At 39.1% G+C, this 18214-nt stretch overlaps 4 protein-coding genes across 9 annotated transcripts; 2 read left to right on the top strand and 2 right to left on the bottom strand.

Moving 5' to 3' along the window:
- The first annotated feature begins 520 nt into the window (after positions 1-520).
- On the top strand, positions 521-3404 carry LOC18597179 (Glycine cleavage T-protein family). The gene is made up of 4 exons (XM_007026058.3): positions 521-683; positions 1443-2017; positions 2469-2587; positions 2717-3404. The coding sequence occupies exons 2-4, from the start codon at positions 1460-1462 to the stop codon at positions 3261-3263; spliced, it is 1224 nt and encodes a 407-aa protein (XP_007026120.1). The 5' UTR covers positions 521-683; positions 1443-1459; the 3' UTR covers positions 3264-3404.
- A 305-nt stretch (positions 3405-3709) lies between these two features.
- On the top strand, positions 3710-5774 carry LOC18597178 (orotidine 5'-phosphate decarboxylase). 6 transcript variants are annotated; one of them, XR_001928515.2, is made up of 7 exons: positions 3710-3893; positions 4130-4358; positions 4452-4571; positions 4681-4839; positions 4917-5089; positions 5176-5335; positions 5546-5774. XR_001928515.2 is itself a non-coding variant. In XM_088807091.1 (7 exons), the coding sequence occupies exons 2-7, from the start codon at positions 4149-4151 to the stop codon at positions 5573-5575; spliced, it is 738 nt and encodes a 245-aa protein (XP_088663217.1). In that variant the 5' UTR covers positions 3710-3893; positions 4130-4148; the 3' UTR covers positions 5576-5774. The 6 variants fall into 6 exon arrangements, 5 of the variants coding, with proteins under 5 accessions (XP_088663217.1, XP_007026117.1, XP_088663218.1 ...); XM_088807091.1 differs by having other exon boundaries at positions 4977-5089; positions 5230-5335; XM_007026055.3 differs by having other exon boundaries at positions 5230-5335.
- Positions 5775-5978: 204 nt separating this feature from the next.
- On the bottom strand, positions 5979-8953 carry LOC18597177 (U3 small nucleolar RNA-associated-like protein). The gene is made up of 6 exons (XM_007026054.3): positions 8408-8953; positions 7605-8261; positions 7080-7511; positions 6580-6752; positions 6297-6480; positions 5979-6207 (listed from the first exon to the last, which is right to left on the bottom strand). The coding sequence occupies exons 1-6, from the start codon at positions 8816-8818 to the stop codon at positions 6115-6117; spliced, it is 1950 nt and encodes a 649-aa protein (XP_007026116.3). The 5' UTR covers positions 8819-8953; the 3' UTR covers positions 5979-6114.
- Positions 8954-15351: 6398 nt separating this feature from the next.
- Positions 15352-17689, bottom strand: LOC18597173 (uncharacterized). Its single transcript, XM_007026050.3, has 6 exons — positions 17398-17689; positions 17041-17117; positions 16883-16919; positions 16055-16235; positions 15753-15873; positions 15352-15653 (listed from the first exon to the last, which is right to left on the bottom strand). Exons 1-6 carry the CDS (start codon positions 17657-17659, stop codon positions 15414-15416), a joined length of 918 nt encoding a protein of 305 aa, XP_007026112.3. The 5' UTR covers positions 17660-17689; the 3' UTR covers positions 15352-15413.
- Between the last annotated feature and the right edge of the window lie 525 nt (positions 17690-18214).

Below are 18214 nucleotides of genomic sequence, written 5' to 3'. Positions count from 1 at the left end.
ATCCACCCCAGATCTCACCAACCCTCCATTCCTTTCCCTGTTAGTAGATTACATTCTCCAAAGTGATCTCTCAACTAAATGGGTCCCCTCCTATCAGTTCCTATAATCTCGTGTACTCGTTTCCAAACTCAGTTTCAATCACAGACCAATCACGTTTGACCTTGTCGGCACTGTAACTGGCTCCTCACTTCGAGGGGCAAACACTTGACCGAAATTCTCGGGGGTCCCCCACTTTAACCTCGGACAAAATCAGCAACACATGTTAGGTTCCTCGTCAGGACAGCCGTTAGATGAAGTGGTGTAGATGGGAGAAGCAGTACAAGCGAGTTAGACATGAAGAGAAGGAGACAAAGATTGGGAAGTGGTGAGAGACACAATAGCTCAAAAGTCCTTAGGCACCACTCCTTGGTGATGTGGTTTTGTTGGCTATTTGTGTCTCTCGACTTGGCACAGGAACCCCTCCTCCACCCACTACTTCACTACCAACCATCTCTTCATTTTTTTAATATTTACCAATATTTCTTTTTTTTTGTAGATATAATATCTTTCACACTTATATTAAAAATGGGTATCCTTTTTTATTATCTCTTAGCGCAGAGTTAGCGGAGAGATGCTCTTTTGTGCTCTCTGAATTGCTCTCAATTGAAGAAGAAGAAGAAGAAGAACGTTAAGAAGGGTTCTTTGTAAGCCTTTTCACTCTCCTGGTTCCTATCGTTGCATTAACAGTTTATGTCTTTCACAACTTGATATGATTGTTTTGCTTTGTGGTGTTGTGGGGGAATGTGATTGAGATCTTGATAACGTGAAAGCATTGGTTTCTTTTCTTGGTTTTCTCAAATACCCTTATCTGTTTCGATGATTTGCATCTCGAAAACTTTGGTATAATGGTGTGGTTTTCCGTTGGAGATGATCTTGTTTTTTGTTGAATGTCTCTGTTGGATATCTCAATGCTGTTTTTCAGATCATATTGGGTTATAATCTGTGAAGAAATACATTTGATGTTTTGGTTGGATATATGGTGTTGGGGTCTATTGTAACATTGAAATTCAATCAATTGATTGCATTAGGATCTGTGATTTTGAAGCCTGTAAGCCTTTCCATTGAAGTACTCCATATCACTACTCTTCCCTTAGAGATAAAGGGTGAAGGAACTTTAGGCTTTTACATGAATAGCATGTTTCCAATTCTATTTGTCTTTTATTAATCATGTTTTTAATCTTAGGCTTTTAATGGCCAACTTGTTTGGATTGAAGTCCATAGAAGGCACAACGCTGTTAATAATGCCTTCCCCGCCTTTCCTTTCACATGAACATACTTTTTCTATCTTGAACTACCCAATTGATAACCATTATCACATATTTCTTTTTTTGAGGTGAGAGGTGAATGCTATTCTTAATAATAATAGTCTTATTGCTTATTTCTGAAAGATTGTTCTTCATCAGTATTTCAACTTAAGAAGATGAGGGGAAGTCTTTGGCAACTTGGGCAATCAATTACACGCCGTCTTGCTCAGGCTGACAAGAAGGCTATAACACGTCGATACTTTGCTTCGGAGGCTGATCTGAAAAAGACTGTTCTTTATGATTTCCATGTTGCTCATGGTGGGAAGATGGTCCCCTTCGCTGGATGGAGCATGCCCATTCAGTACAAGGACTCAATCATGGACTCTACTATTAATTGCAGGCAGAATGGTGGACTCTTTGATGTATCCCATATGTGTGGGCTGAGCCTTAAGGGAAAGGACTGTGTTCCATTCCTCGAAAAGCTCGTCATTGCCGATGTTGCTGGGCTTGCCCATGGAACAGGAACTCTGACTGTCTTTACAAATGAGAAGGGAGGGGCAATTGATGATTCCGTGATCACCAAGGTGAAGGATGATCACATATACCTGGTTGTGAATGCAGGCTGCAGGGATAAGGATCTGGCTCACATTGAAGAGCATATGAAGGCATTCAAGGCCAAAGGTGGGGATGTCTCATGGCACATCCATGATGAGAGATCTCTTCTAGCTCTCCAGGTTAGTCACTAGACTTCTTCAATTTTATGTCTCCATGTCTGATTCTCTTTATGGATTCATTTTGTTGCTTCCCTTGCAATTTGATGGTGATTGTTGAGTTGACCATGCATATAATTCCTACTTTCCTTGAGTTTTAGTCTGTGCAAATGTTTCTCCCTAATCTGATGTTTTCCTTTTATTCTTGAATAGTTTGGTCTGCTTGCACAGTTCACAGGTTATTGGGTAAATGACTTTCCTGTGGCATTCGAACTATGTTTTGCATTCAGCTCTTATTAAGTCTGTTTGTAGTTTCTCCTTCTTACTATATGTAGAAAATAGTGTCCAGTTACCAATGATGGTAAATACAGCTTTTAGAAGATGTAATTTGATTGAATTTGAAGATATTGGAATGTCTGCTTCAAAAGTTCAAAACATCTGTGAGAATTCTTTTAGTTTCTCTTCTTTCTTGCAGGGTCCTCTTGCTGCCCCAGTTCTCCAACATCTGACAAAGGATGATTTGAGTAAGTTATATTTTGGGGAATTCCGAATATTGGATATCAACGGTGCAACATGCTTTCTCACTCGGACAGGGTAATCTTCCATTTTGTTGCTCTTGTTATGCAAAGAGTAGTAATTTGGTTAGAATGGTGATGCTATCCCTTTTTGGGAATGCTATGGAGAAGATAACTGATGAGTTGTCTCTTTACTCTTATTTTTCAGGTACACTGGTGAGGATGGATTTGAAATCTCAGTTCCTTCAGAAAATGCCGAGGATCTTGCTAAAGCAATCCTGGAGAAATCTGAAGGGAAGGTTAGGTTGACAGGACTTGGGGCTCGAGACAGTCTCCGACTCGAAGCTGGGCTGTGTCTATATGGTAACGACATGGAACAACATGTAACACCTGTGGAGGCTGGACTGACATGGGCTATAGGGAAAAGGAGGAGAGCAGAAGGTGGATTTTTAGGTGCTGAGGTAATCCTCAAACAACTGGCAGAGGGTCCATCAATCAGGCGTGTCGGCTTCATCTCCACCGGCCCACCTCCAAGATCTCACAGTGAGATTCAGGATGAGAAAGGAAGTAACATTGGCGAAATCACCAGCGGAGGATTTAGCCCCTGCCTCAAGAAGAACATAGCAATGGGATACGTGAAATCTGGGTTACACAAGGCAGGCACCAAAGCTAAGATTTTGGTAAGAGGAAAGGCCTATGATGGGGTTGTCACAAAAATGCCATTTGTACCTACAAAATATTACAAGCCATCCTAGGCCACAATCCACCCCTTCCCAGCTCCAGGATTTTCTGATTGTTTCCCGTTTCTGAGTTCCTTTCCATAAACTTTACAGCTGCTGCAATCAATACTAATATCCTTTTTGCTTCTATAAGCAAAATCTCATCTTGTTGCTTTACTCTGTTTCTCTCCTCTCCCCACTTACATACTCTATATAAACTGGAAAACAAATCAAATCAATTAAATTGTGTTGTGTTCAATTCCCATCCTTGACTTCCAATTTACTCAAACAATGATAATAAATAGAAAATTATTAGATTTTTTTGGGTTAAAAAAAATGAAGAAAAGATCATAGAAAACACGACACAGCCTAGGGGGGAACGTCGCTGTACCGTGTTGCTTGTGGCAAATGAACTTCTGGGCGGTCCCGACGTGCTTCTCTAAGCAATAAAATCATGGTTTTTGAGGACCCCAAATTATTCAAACATAAAATAAAATAAAATTTTGGTTTTTAACTTCGATCAAACAACTGAGTCTCTGGGAACCATTCATAAAACTCGTGGCTTTAAGCATTTAGTCTTTAACAAAGATTCTTATTTTTTGGGGTTCGAATCTTATTATATCATCCCTTCTCTCCAAGACGGCTTCCACCTAAAAACACTGTAAGGTAATTCAATTTAAGCTTCTTCTTTTTTTGTCTGTGTCTTTTCTTCTTTAGTTCCTGATCACTTGTATCCTCGCGGTTTGATGTTCATGAATAGCAAAATCGACAGGTTTCTAATTTAATCACTAATTTATATGATGGGTCTTTCCCAAAGTTATGAAACTGATATGAATATTAAGTTTTATCTGCTTGCTTTGCAATATCTTATTAGCTTTTCTGTTTCCCCTCCCTGTTCGAAGGCTGTAGTAGGATGGTTCCATGATGTTAACGGTGAATCCTCCGGGAGCCATCGGCAAAAGCCAGGCGGCGTTTCTGGGCAATATTACCCTTTTCTGTAAACTGCCTTCTGCTGCGATTTTCCGTAAGCTACCTGCAGGGATTCACTGCAATTTGCCATCCTGGAAAGATTCCAGGAAGCTTACTACCCATCATCTTGTATCACATCGACTTGCTCCAAAGAGATGGCTGGTCAGCATTGTCGAACCTTAACTTTTCAGTTTGATTTATGGAAGTAAAATCGAGTGTTTTTACATGTCTGTATGATGATTTCTCAAACTGTAGTGTCAATCAAGTGGTTCTGTTTCATCGGATGATGAGTATCGTTCATCAAGGAATATAGCCATCAGCCTGTTTAGGCGATACAGGAATGTCATTGACCGTGGGGGAGGTGACAACCTAAAAGTATATTAAGCGATTTGCTTGGTCTGCTCTTTCGTTTTTATGGTAAAGGGTTGCTAAAATATGCAGCCTTCCTCATGTAATACTGTTCGAATTGATGTTGTTGTGTCAGGAGTTCATTAGTGCTGGGGTGAATGCCTATGCATTGGGCTGCACAGATGAAGGATTGCGGAAAGAACTTGTTGCCATGAAAGAATCTGGCATCGAAATCGAAGCAATGCAGAACTATGGCGGAAGCACCAGCTTGAAATCCAAGATTTGTGCAGAGGAGGTGACTGATCCTACAAATTTTAGCTTTTAAATCTGTCAAAGAGATATTGAATGGAAACTTTCTGATTGATAATGCAGGTGGATGAGTGTATTTTATGGCTAAGCATAATATTCATCACCATTTTGTGTACACCACAGCCGACCATCGTCAGATGGTCCTCTACACCTGCAGTGTCAGATGATGTCCTGTATCAGTGGAAAGGCTTCTGTGCTCTCATAGCAAATGCATATTATATAAGAGGAATGGCATGGTGAGATGCTTTTAGAATATGCTTGTCGATAAAACCTCCAATTTTTTTTTTTTTTGTCTAATGTTAGATTTTGATCATTTAAACAGTAAAGCAGATTGATGGGTTCTTACAGCTTTTGCTAAATTCTTGTTTTGCCAAAGGCTTCCAGTAAAGACTCTCCAGCTAGAGCAAATGGCTGTGGTTGAGCGAGCTGAGGAGCCATCAGTTGTTGCTAGCCGAATGCGATTAGTTTTTAGCACACTTGAGGTGAGTGCAACTGTCCTTGGCTTTTCTGATTTGTTCATTCTCAAGATGGTTTGACCAATGGCTTCGAGCTTCCGAGGGGCTCGAAAACTTTAGGGTCTAAATTTCCTATCTTCTCATGGTTGATCAATATATGTAGCAGAATGCTGAGAAAGTTTGTCAATGGCTATGGACCCTGTTGTTGCTAATTATTGCTGGTTTTGGCAAGTGCAGGTAGTTAGTCCACAGTGGCCAAGAGTCTAATAAGTTGTTGCAACATTGGAGACATCCGGTTTTCTGAGGATCTTATGTTGGAGCTTTGGTTCTTTTTGTAAATTAAAGCAACAATATATACATCAGAATCTTGTTTCTGCAAAAAAATTGTCTGTATAATCTTGTGTTTATTACTTTATATTCGAACTTCGAAAATTATAGTAATATACTATCATTCATATTGCACGCATGCATAGATTTGTGAAGTGGACTTTCATGTGATAAACTAGTATGCAGCTCATGCTATGCGTTGTACTTCAGATGATGCTTTCTTCAGTTCCATGAGCAAATCAAATAAATGTTCAGCTTAATAGGTCAAACTTTAAAAAGGGATTAGGCTACGGAGAGTTAAAGGAATGAGTCATGTTTATAATGCACTTAATATGATTCAAAATTTACTCAAAAATTTCCATTTGGAGCTTAGATTACTGCCTTCTGTCTGTTTTCTCTTCAAACCATTGAAATTTGAAATAAATAAAGATATTGGAAACTACATCAAAACTGCAACCGTGTAACATATACAGAAACTATTACCGATCTGGGGAAGTAAAAACTACAGCAGAGTCCTTCAGTGTCTTCCGAGCACGCCAATAGACAGCAGCAGCGCTTTCTGATGTTCCCAACTGTAAAAGAAGTTGAAAGGCAGTGAGCATAGAATACAGGTCAAAATCTGAGAGAATGGTCAAATAAAAGAAATCACATTGAAGCTCACCTTAGTCTCCAGGGAATAGTAATCTTTCCATAAGCTGGCGTCTTGGTCATAAGTTGCAAGTGCAGCTTCATACAACTTTCGGCCATTTACGAGAGAATCTTCATCACCTAGAGATGCGAAGTTTGACTCCAATTCAATGCAATTTCTATATAGAGCAAGACCTGGATGAGGTAGAGCAAGGAATCTACGATTGCAAGAAGACACAAAGTTAGAAACTTCCAGATAATTGAGTTCTTGGCCTGCCACTCTACCAGAAGCAATAACACATGACATGATAACATACCGCTTATACACCTCTCTTGCATGTTGAAGTCCATCCTTATGAAGGATGAAATTCACTACAGCTGAAGAGAGAGAAAATCCATTGTCTCTGCCACCATATTTAGCTACCGAAATGAGAGAAAGCTCAATTAGCTTCTCAAAATACTTCTTCTGGTTTGCAAAGAATTTCAGAGCCTGCAGTAGGAGATAGTGTTACACCAGGACTTTCATACTCAAAACTTCATTGCCTTATTTTTCTGATAGAATAGGTGAGAAGAATAAAGTATAAAATGGTGATAATGCAGTTCACCTATTATATTTTTCACTTAGGTACATCCAGACAATGAAGCACAACTAATAAGTAAATTAATATGATCATTACTACATTAATTAGGCAAAACATAGTGGCAGTTGCAGCAAGAGGGAATCCAAAGTCCACTCAGCAGGGGAAATGATTAATAATAACAAATTAGATATTTGAGGAGAAAAAAAAAGCAAGAATAGATTAATGCTCAAACATACCATCATCCACAAGCTCTCAGCTTCTGATATTGACATTTTTGTCAACACAGTTTTGAGAAGTTCAAAGATGGATAATGTTTCAGCCTTGCTAGGAGAAAGAGAACTCTTTGTAACACATCTAATTTCTACAGAAATCCTTAACAGCCATAACCGTACTGAATCTGAAAGTTTTCCACTACAAAGCTTCTCTGCTACTTTCTTGGCTTCCTCCAATCTCCCAATTTGTGTGTAAAATGAAATATATTGGCAAGCAAGTTCTTCCGTAAGACACCCCTTTGTTTCAGCCTTCTCATAAACCTTCAAGATATGTGAAACGTAACTCGAGTAGGCTTCCATTTCTCCTCTTTCAGAAGCAATGACATCCATAAAAAATTTGATATACAAATTAAACATCACGGCTGAAGGCACAGTTTTTGTTGCCTCTTCATAAACCTGCACATGGCACAGAAATAATATGGTCAACCTATGAATCCAAAGATAAGCTTGCTACAAATTTACTTGGTCATTTAGTTAATACTTTCATACCCGAACAGCCTTTTGCAACTGAGAAAGCATGGCATCCTCATTCTTCTTCCCTGAACTTGAGGCATCAGACATTTCAAGTCTTGCTAGCCAATCCCAATATTCCGGATCAGCTGAAAAGTCTCTCTTCATATCACTCAGTATCTCCTCATGAAGCTCTTCTGAATCTGCCACCTCTATTGCTTCCAATATCTCAAGAAACTGTTTTCTAAGACCAAAACTAGAAGGAATCGCTTGAATTGCTCCCTTATAGATAGTTTTAAGAATACCCGAAGCATGCTCCAAAAACAAATCCAATTTCTTCTCTGACTCTTCGTCTGAACCATGATCATCATTTCCTTTTTCTTCGTCATCAAGGGACATAAACAAATCTTTGTTTTCCTCTTTCCATTGCTTTTCATCGGCATCCTTATGATCACGAACCAAAGTTCCCTTATCCTCTCCCAGAGCAACCTTTCGAGCTTTTAACTTGTTAAGGTAAGTAAGTTCCATCCTAAGATATTCTACCCAAAGGTCTTCTGAATTAGGACACATTCTCAAACCATTCTGCATCAAAGCACGAGCAGCTGCCACATTCAAATTATGATCAAATTCCCAAGCTGCCGCATATATCCAAACTCCTGGAACCTTAGGATGAAACCTAATCACTTGAGCCAAAACCTACAAAATTTATATAAAAAAAAATTAAACAATTATTCACCTTTTGAACACAAATGAACCCCCAAATGAGTTCTTCTTTCGGTCTTTGCATTTTCCTTCACTTTCTCAGCATCCAAACAGAAAGATATTAAATAAAAAAAATGTACCTTTTTCATTCTTCCATTCTTTCTCTGCCTACAAAACTCAAGGTACCGAAACCAAAGCGCAACATCTCCTTTGTATCTCATCACAGCGAGTCTATAAATCTCCATGATTCTCGAGACGGGGGCAAAATCGGAAACCGATTTTCTCGTCTTAGTCTTCTTCTTGCCTTGTCGTACGAGTTCGCGAGTGGCGGCTTTCTTGCGGAGTCGGCGGAGCGAGTCGAGCTGAGTCTCGTAGTCAATGTAGGCAATGTAATCTTGCTTCAGGGGAGAAGGTCGCTTGAGCCGGTATTCGAACTTGCGCCGTTGCTTCACTATCTCGGCGATCTCACGGCGAGTGAAGAGACCGCGCCGTTCAAGGTCGTCGAGCTCGTCTACCATGCGCTCGAGACGGTACTGAACTACGTCCGCCATTGTTGGCTTAGTGTTGAGTCGAGCTGAATCGGTCTGACTCGGTGTTTAGGGTTTAAGATAGCAGGGTATGAGTTTTTAGGCGGAGAAGGGAAGGAAGGGATTCGGCCTTTGAAAGGGTTTTTCTTTGTACGGCGAAAGAGACAACATTTTGCCTCGAAGGAGAGTTTTCTGTTTGTGGGCTGCGTTTGGGCCTTACCTCAAACAGATTTTGGGCTTAGCCTAGCCCAAAAAGAATCTTAAGGCTTTTTGTGCGCCCGCTCTCTTGCCCGTAACCTCTCGATTAGAGACAAACATTTGATTGATTCATTTTTAAAATTTTAATATTTAAATTAATTGAATTACTAGTAATCAAAATTTACTAAATTATGTTATAAAATAAAAAATAATTAAAAACAATTTATCTCAGTTGATTCTAACTTTTAGTAATATTAATAATATTTATATATAATATCTTTTAAAAACTTATTTAATCGTGTGTGTGTGTATATATATAATATTAATAATATTTATATAAAAATATATTTAAAAAATATATTATTAATAGGTGAAATTTTGATTGGTATGATCTCAAATTTTAATTATTAAAAATTGATCAAAATAATCGAATAAATTATTTTTTAATGATTTAATACAAAATCAAAAAAATTAAATCAAATTAATGGAATTCAATCCATTATTTCGTTTTTCAGTGATTAATGCTCACCTCTATTCTCGGCTAATTAATAAGTACTTATTAAAAGCAATATTAATTGTGTGTATTTGTTTAGATGGAGCAAACTTGGGCAAAGAGGTGACAGAGTACTTAAAACACAATTGGTATTGAAAGAAAGAGACATTTATTTTCCAACATGTTGTGCTTGTAATAATCCATGTAGTAGTAGTAGAAAGAATAAGGTTGTTCTTGATCTGACTTGCTTGCCACTCTTGGTTGTCGGGGTGTACGGTAAAGATTTTAGGAATAAGGCCTAGCTAGCTTGCTCTAGGGATCACCATTGTTGTTGTTAGAGTCTTTGCCTCCTCCTGTTCCTATACCAAAACCAAATCCAATGCCCACTCCCATGCCAAATCCCATGTTAATGCCATTTCCACCACCTTGTCCTCCTCCTAAGCCTTTCTCATCGTTAGAACCACCAATTCCTCCTCCAAACCCCATGCCTTCACCATGTCCGTATCCTTCACCACCACCGCCGCCTCCTCCTCCTCCTCCTCCTCCTCCAGTGCTACCAATGCCAAAACCTTCACCAAAACCACTGCCATGTCCTGCCCCTCCACCAGAACCACCACCACCACCACCACCTCCTCCTCCTCCTCCTCCGCCACCACCTCCAGCTCCACTGCCACTTACACCTCCACCTCCACCTCCACCATAACCACTACCATGGCCATATCCTCCATTAGAACCTTTACCACCCCCACCTCCACCCCCACCACCTCCTGCCTCACCTGCTATGCTTGCTCCAGCTCCAAAACCACTACCATGACCAAACCCTTCACCAGAACTACCATAACCACTGCCACCTCCCTCTCCACCACCTCCTCCTCCACCATTTGCAACTCCAATACCACCTCCAGCGCCATATCCACTACCATGACCAGACCCTCCATTAGCACCACCTCCACCACCTTCTCCACCTCCTCCTCCAGCACCACCACCAATACCCCCCACACCACCTCCAGCTCCAAAGCCTTCTCCGTGACCAGACCCATTACCAGCACCAGCACCATCACCACCTCCTCCACCTCCTCCTGCTCCACCATTGCCACTGCCTCCTCCTGCACCATGCCCTTCTCCATGTCCAACACCATTACCTACTCCACCACCTTCCCCACCTCCTCCTCCGCCGCCTCCACCACCATAACCTTTACCACCTCTGCCAAAGAAGCTGCCACAACTTCGCCAACTTCTATATGAGCAATAACTATCGTCTTCATTATCACTATCATCATACCTCCAACCTCCCGGACCCCCATAACCACTCTCATCACCACTCAAAGCACCAGCAACACTTAAAAGAAGAAGAGGCACGTACCAAAATTTAGCAGAAGGAGCCATGGGTTTTAACAAACAGATTCTCAGAAACTAGCAAGGCTAAGACAGACCCTAAGCCCACATTTCCTTGGTTTCATTCTCCATGATCTCCACTGTCAGCTATTTATATAGCACAGACTCTCACCAACAATCTTTAGAAAGCTCGTTCATGTTGCTCCAAAGGGACGTGAAATGTTGCGGGAATCATGAACAAGACATCGAAGTCAAGAACAAGTCAAAATTGTCTCTCAAAGCCAATCATAGCCGATAAATAGGAATACAATAGATACATCGATCTTAACCCAAGTGTAATCAAAACACAAATAATTGCAGAAACACTAAACAAACTAATCAATAAAATAGTACTACTACTACCATTAATTAACCAAACTAGATATGGTGGAGTAGGTAACTGTATCTTCTTGAAAATTTCAGGGAGAGATAAGAGAGAGAGGCGCCGTGTACTTGAAAATCATTTGTCCTTGGCCATTTCTCATTCTTCAAATTAAATTTATACGGACTATGGAGTCCTATCTGTCACCTTACTTTCTGATCTAGCTACTATCGAATTGTCGTTTTTGAAATAATAACAAGGCCGCCATTAGCTGAGAAAAAGGCTGGGTAGCCACCAATAGGATAGGGAAGCAGCCATGTGGGCGACTGGACGCCATGTGATCAAATAAGGGTAGCTTTTCGGTGCATGGACCTTGTGGTGGTTAAACATCAAGCATTCAATCCTTTAGGATTATAGGAGCATTAGATTTTCTCTCACAAAGATTCATCCACCATGCACGCAAATATGAATTTTGGACCTGTCATGCATAATATCTGATCACTCCTCTCATAAATGTTTTGTCCTTAATTTGCTTTTGGCAGATTAAATATGAGTTATACCTTAAAGTTACATTTGTCTGCATAAATTCTAAGTGAGTTACGATTCCGATCACATTTTTAGAAAGGTAAATTCTTTATCTGACCGGTTTGTAAATGTACAAGTGATTTTTATATTTTGATTTAAGAAAATTGAAAAGAAAGGAGAAAATAAAACAAAAAATAAGCAGAAGTTCCCAATGGAGTAGGTTGGCTGGGTTGGTGCAACGCTAGTCTCTCCCAGCTGTCCATCCCTAGAGAGGGCATCCTAGAAATAAGACCAAAACATATAACCAGGAAGATCAAGCCAAAATCTTTTCCAAGATCTTTACTTGTTTTAGCAACTCCTTTGATAAGGTTTTTGTGTCGTCTTAACCAATTATATCACCTTTTAATTAGTATTTGTACTGCTTGTAATGGAAAAACTAACTAATCCCACTTACTTTGGCCATGATCGTATTAAAATTTACTTGTGGATTATAAAATATCGAAGTGGAATCCAGTGTTCATGGCGCCCCCATGGCTTCCAGAACTTCCTCTCGTTATCACCAGAAATATTAAACAAGAAAAAAAAAGATCTTTTGGGTACAAACGAGGGATCCTATAATCTCAATCTATATACATTATCAAAAGCGAACGACAAAAAGTGTTGCTATATAAATATGAGAGTTGCAATAAGAATTCAAAACCATAAGGTAACTGAAATGTTTAATAAAATCAACAGTGTAATGCTTTTTTATGCATATTTTTATAGAAATTAATACTTTTGTTGATTCTTTAGTTAAATTTGACATTGATAGGTAAAGGTATACTAGACGGATGTCTCTAATTTTGTGTTCCATTAAAGTTAGACTCGTGAGGAAAAGGTAGACAAATATAAGGTGTGGTGGAACTACAGAAAGAGGTTCCCATCTGCTTCATTGCTGACAATTGACATTGCCTTACGCATGATGGATGACTTTGGTCGTGCATGTGATCCTAGTAAAACTGCTGCCAAAAGACATTAGCACCACACCTTGAGAAATGTCTATGGCTCTTATTAACTATGGAGAAATATTGCTTTCCTTTATAAATTCCTTCCTGCATGTGGGCATGTCCAGGGTAGCCTTAATTTTGAGCTTGGAATGTTTACAATTGCTGTTTCCTAGAGTTTTAATCATGACAGACAGGTGAAGGAGAATTCATTACAAAACAACGTTACAATTGGCAGTTCAAAATATTCCTGATGTTGTCATACTGTTTGTTTCTTAAGAACATAATTAAAAGAGAAATCGAGAATTTTAACCTCTATATAATTAACCGCAATTTATTGCTTGCTCTAACTAAGATTCCTTCAGCTTGCTATAATTACTCATTGTACCATAAACCGAAATCAAATTTCCTTGAATATTCAACCCATTCAAGTCACGGGGGGCTTTCCATCTACCTCAGCCAGCATACATTAATTTCCTTTTATCAATTAGGCATAGAGATCAGAGTTGTGAGTATTCCTGTTCTCTGTAGGTATGTCTTTGGTATATGTAGTTGAAGAATTTCTATAACAAAAATGGAGCGACAAATTAATTATACTAATTAAAGAAGACGAGGCAATTTTATTCCTTACTAAATATAGGCGTACAGGTTACAATTGCATAGAAGGGGTAACAACTTATCAGCGAGTGCTGCTACTGGCTACTGGCTACTGCAAGTTCATGACAGGAGTAGAACAAATTTGGTTCTTTATTAAGCAAGATCATTGATGGGAAGCAAGAAACACAGCTTTTTGGAACTCACGGCTGTCCACTTCCAATTCCACCTCCAAACCCTGCACCAAATCCTCCTCCATATCCACCACCGAGTGATCCCCCACCGCCTCCGCCTCCGCCTCCACCTCCACCTCCCCCTCCCTTTCCAGACCCAAACCCAGCTCCACCTCCAAAACCTGCACCAGCACCCCCTTTGCCACCCCCACCTCCACCCCCACCTCCACCTCCACCTCCACCTGCACCAGCAGCACCAGCACCAGCACCAGGCCAACCTAGTCCACTACCAAAATCTGGGACAAAAGGGAATAATTCTTTCTCCTCACCAAGTGCATAATGTGCTTCCACTAGCTTCCTAGCTTCAGTAAAGGCGCAAAGAAGAGCACAGACAAGCACTAAAAGGGAAAACCTGGCAGCATTCATCGTTTATACTAGAACTAGAATGCTATAAAAAGATTTCGTAACGTTTAATGAGAAATGGGACTCAGGATGAGAGAATATTTATAGATGTCCGAGAAGTGAAGTAAATAAGTTGCCAGTGATGGAATAAAGTAACAACAAAGCAATGTAATTCACATCCCTATCATCTGTAATCCGTGCTGATCAGACATGCAGTTAATGGAGCCAGCTGCCTCTATGGTTAATGACATACCTATGTTTGGATTTGGTCGTCGGGCCTGTACTTTTTTTTCTTTTATTCAATGATGAAGAGGTTCCTTCAGCTAACTGTCTTTTTGGCAATCTTATCAAATTTTATTATAAGCCTCACTTTGAGGTTTCGAACAGTTGTTCCATGATGATTGTTTCCTACTCCCAAAGTAGAACAAGGAAGAAGGGAACCCTACTGTGAAATCATTGTTTAAAGTGGAGAAATGTGTCCAGCAGATTAATGATACATGTTAAGTTTGTCCCATTTCATTAAAATCAACCTGGCCCTTAAAATTAAACTCCCATCCACCTGTCCCGTCTTCTTTCTCCTTCTTGTATCAATTTTTTCGGTGGTAAAACGAAAATTTCTCCATTGAATTAAATTGCGTGGTGGTTTGGAAGGAAGAGAAGCAAAGTCTACATGCATGTTATGAAATTAAAGAAACCAAAAGCAGCTGGTGTTTAGTCAATCGGATTGACAACTCTTTGCATCATCAGGGTACGTAGCAAATGTGGCCTAGCAATTGTCGATTTGACAGCTTAAAAAAAATTATTGGTAGTATTATTTTGTTCATATATCTAGAGAACTTATTGTCTTCTATGGTTTTCTGATGAAATTTGATATTGATAGAGTAGAAATGTTTAACACGTGATATAGCATAAATCGAAAGTAAAAAACTTTGTTTTAATTTACTTTCAAGAGTCCAGATATATCTTTATGATTAATTTTTTAAAAAAGATAATTATCATGTATCGATTTTTTATATTTTTTCTTGATATAGGAGAGGAAATAATTGTAATTAGAGCTTGAATAAGGCCAAACTATGCCTTTCAATTAGTGTTATATGTGCGTAGAACAACTGGAGATGAGATGAAACTATGCCCTTTCTTTGAGTTGATTGTGAATAATTGTCTGTTAAATTTTCTGTGGAATCTGTGACTTGAAATTTGAATCATCAACCTAACCCATATCTTGAAATTACAGGCTAAGTAAAAAAAGGGTTCCTGTTTAAGTACTGCCACCCCCCTCCCTCCCTCGTCCCCAGGCCAAAAAAGAAAAAGTGGTCGAATTCGAGCCATAGGGCAACTTGTACACAAGAATCAAGCTTGCTTTATCACCCTATGCCAAAGACCCTTTGGTCACCGTTCGTAATTATTGGAGGTAGCTGTGTTAAGGGTTGTCTCGTGGGATGGTGAGCATATGTAGACTTCAGAAAATCTACCCAAACAGATTAACAGAACACTGTAAAAGGAACTTTTTGATATTCCATACGAGAGAGAGAGAGACATCATTATGTGCATACTCTTAAGCAAGAGTGAGCTCCAGAGAAACGTCATTCACCTCTAGGGTCTTAGCTTTGCTCAGCCTTAACATTGGCTGGGAAACTTTTGAGTTTGCCGATAGACACGTCGAGCCATCAGATATTCTCTGATCAGCTGCCTGGTGATCAGCTAAGTCAACCAATCTTCGATGGCTGCTGCACTTCCAACCTGCTGCACCTGCACCACCATGTTGTCCCAGTACTTTTGCTTGCCCGTTCCTCTCCTGTAAAGATCAAAAGGGAAAGGAACAGTAGAGCAATCTGTGTTGTGAAGAAATCAATCTGCTGGTGTGTTGACAGAAAGAAAGAGAGAGATTAATTACTGGGGTCATGCAACTGTTGAGTAGATCCTTGAAGATGATATATGAATCTGATCTCTGCTGCTCAGATACCTTATCTGCTACTTCTGCGTCTGGTAACTGGTCACTGACTTTGTTTCCATTCCTGCAAATGGACAAGTCTCAATGCAAAATCCTATTGATACCCCAGGGCTAAATAAGATTGCAATCACCGACATTTTCATTTTACTTGAACACATTTCCAGAGAGACGAATTCCTTAACAGATGGACTCGCTAAAGCAGGCGCACTACACGAAAATAAGCTTCAGGCTATATTGTAACTTACACCGGATACCGTTGTTCAGGAAGGACGGAATTTGAAGCCATCTCTTGGGTTCGGAAGCCTGGATTTTGGAACGAATTACGATTAATGGAGGAACCCCCATCCTTAAGCTGATGACTGATTTGTTGGCGGTTAATCAGGTTCGACACCTTCTGATCATTTCTCCTTGCTGCCATTGCTGCTTCTATGATACAAAACCAGACATACGACATCCCGAATTATATAAATTGAGATATCCACAAATGGTTAAAAGATCTAATTTAAATACATAGAAGAAAAGTTAGAGTGACATATAAATTGTAAGTATGATATAATAATCCTTCCCTCTTATAAATATTTTTCTTGTTTTAAAAAAAAACATTTGTTCTTACTTTTCTTTGTTATCCTTGATAATAACTCTTCATTTTCTTTTTTTCTCAAATTAGGAATAATATTCAAGAAAAGAAATTTATATAAGAGACGAAAAAAATATTTAGTTTGAATATCAATTTTTTAATATATATTCGATAATTACTAATATATATAATCTCGACATGATATGTAATTTGATTAATTATATTCTTGTATGTAATTATTTAATAATTTTTATCCTCAAAAAGTCATTAACAAAAATACTTCATCTATTTTAGGCATGTTGATCAACAACTTAAGGCAATAATTAAATTTGCTCCTTCATTTTTCTAATATGGCCATGAACTGCTAACTGGAAAGAGGGTGAAGCATGCTTTTGATGATCAATCGATGGGATCAGAGTGGGCTGTAATTAATTTACCATCTCATTTTCCCCACATAAAATTGAGCATGCACTAACAACAGATGCTCATGTATTACCTCGTATCATCTGCTCATGCTTCATGCTCCTGTACATCTGTCCATATATGGCAAACACAAACCAGAAATCAAAAAGTTGACCATGGAAAAATCCAATTCCTAAAACCAAGAATCTTTTTCCAATGAATGTGATGTTGTTGCAGTCGTTTTGATCAAACCTGAAGATGGCTCTTTACGTGGGAGATGGTCAGGCCCTTCACATCCATTATCTGTAATACCATCTTTGGTGTAGCTCCTATAATTCACAAAACCATAATATTAATTGAACAGGCGACTGCATATGCCCCGAACATATACAATAACTGGACTCTTTACAAAGAAAACTTCAAATTTAATAAGAGAGTCTGCAAATGCTTTAGTTTCTCTAAAGGTATACAAGAAGGTAACATCACCAACAAGTTTACTCGAATTATCGATCTAATTAAACAAACAGTAATGAATGAAAATATAGGTGTTAGTTTTATCAAAATGAAAAAGGATAGGGGGTTAATGAAGGTTCATGGAAGATGGCTTACTGTCTTCTCCTCCCAAGTGTTCAACTGCATGTACAAAGCAGTGGTGAAGATCAGGAGTCCATCTCAGCCGAGGCATTTTTGATCTGGCATAAGGCCTTACGACAGCAGTAGGCGATTTCAAGCTTATTTCAGGCACCAGATTGTCATCCATGGGTCGCCTGGTAGCTCTCATAGTCGATGACTGCGAGTAGTAAGCACTTCCACTGTCAAGAGAAGAAGATGGAGACCCCTTCAGGGAACTATCACCATCAACCCTCTTCATTGCCAGGACTAGAGAATAAAAGAGAGAGAGAGAGAGAGAGAGAGAGAGAGAGAGAGGGAAAAGAGGTGGTCTTCAGTGAAACAAAAGAGAACAATAAATACTAGTGAGACTATCTGTAGCATAGATTTTGTCTTGTTGCTCAGCTTTTTTCTTACTCCTCTTTAAGGTCAGTTTAGTCTATTGGAGGTTCGATTAGAAAAAGGAAAAATTGGACACGGAATTTCAGACTCAGACTTCTTCAAAGAAAAAGAAGTGATTGGGTGAAAACTGATCAAAACGAAAGGTTAAAAGGTTAAAACATTTCTACCCAAATTTCCTGATGATATCATGGTTTCATGACATTCTTTGGGCACTGCCATGCATTTCCTGACATTCATTCTTCCTTTTTTTCTTTTTCAGTTGAAGAATATAAATGCAACTGCTGTCTTCATTTTATCTGTCAAGTTTAGCAGTCATCTGCTCAAGTTCATCATCATAGGAAGTATATATGAATCTTAGAAGTAATTAATCAATCTTTAATTCTGAAGAAATTACCAAAGGTAAACGTTATGAACA

This window comes from Theobroma cacao, chromosome 6, assembly GCF_053813885.1.
Source record: "Theobroma cacao isolate CCN51 chromosome 6, ASM5381388v1, whole genome shotgun sequence".
Lineage (NCBI taxonomy): Eukaryota > Viridiplantae > Streptophyta > Magnoliopsida > Malvales > Malvaceae > Theobroma > Theobroma cacao.
The sequence above is the reverse complement of the archived record's forward strand: the minus strand, read 5'-3'. Positions and strand labels throughout refer to the sequence as shown.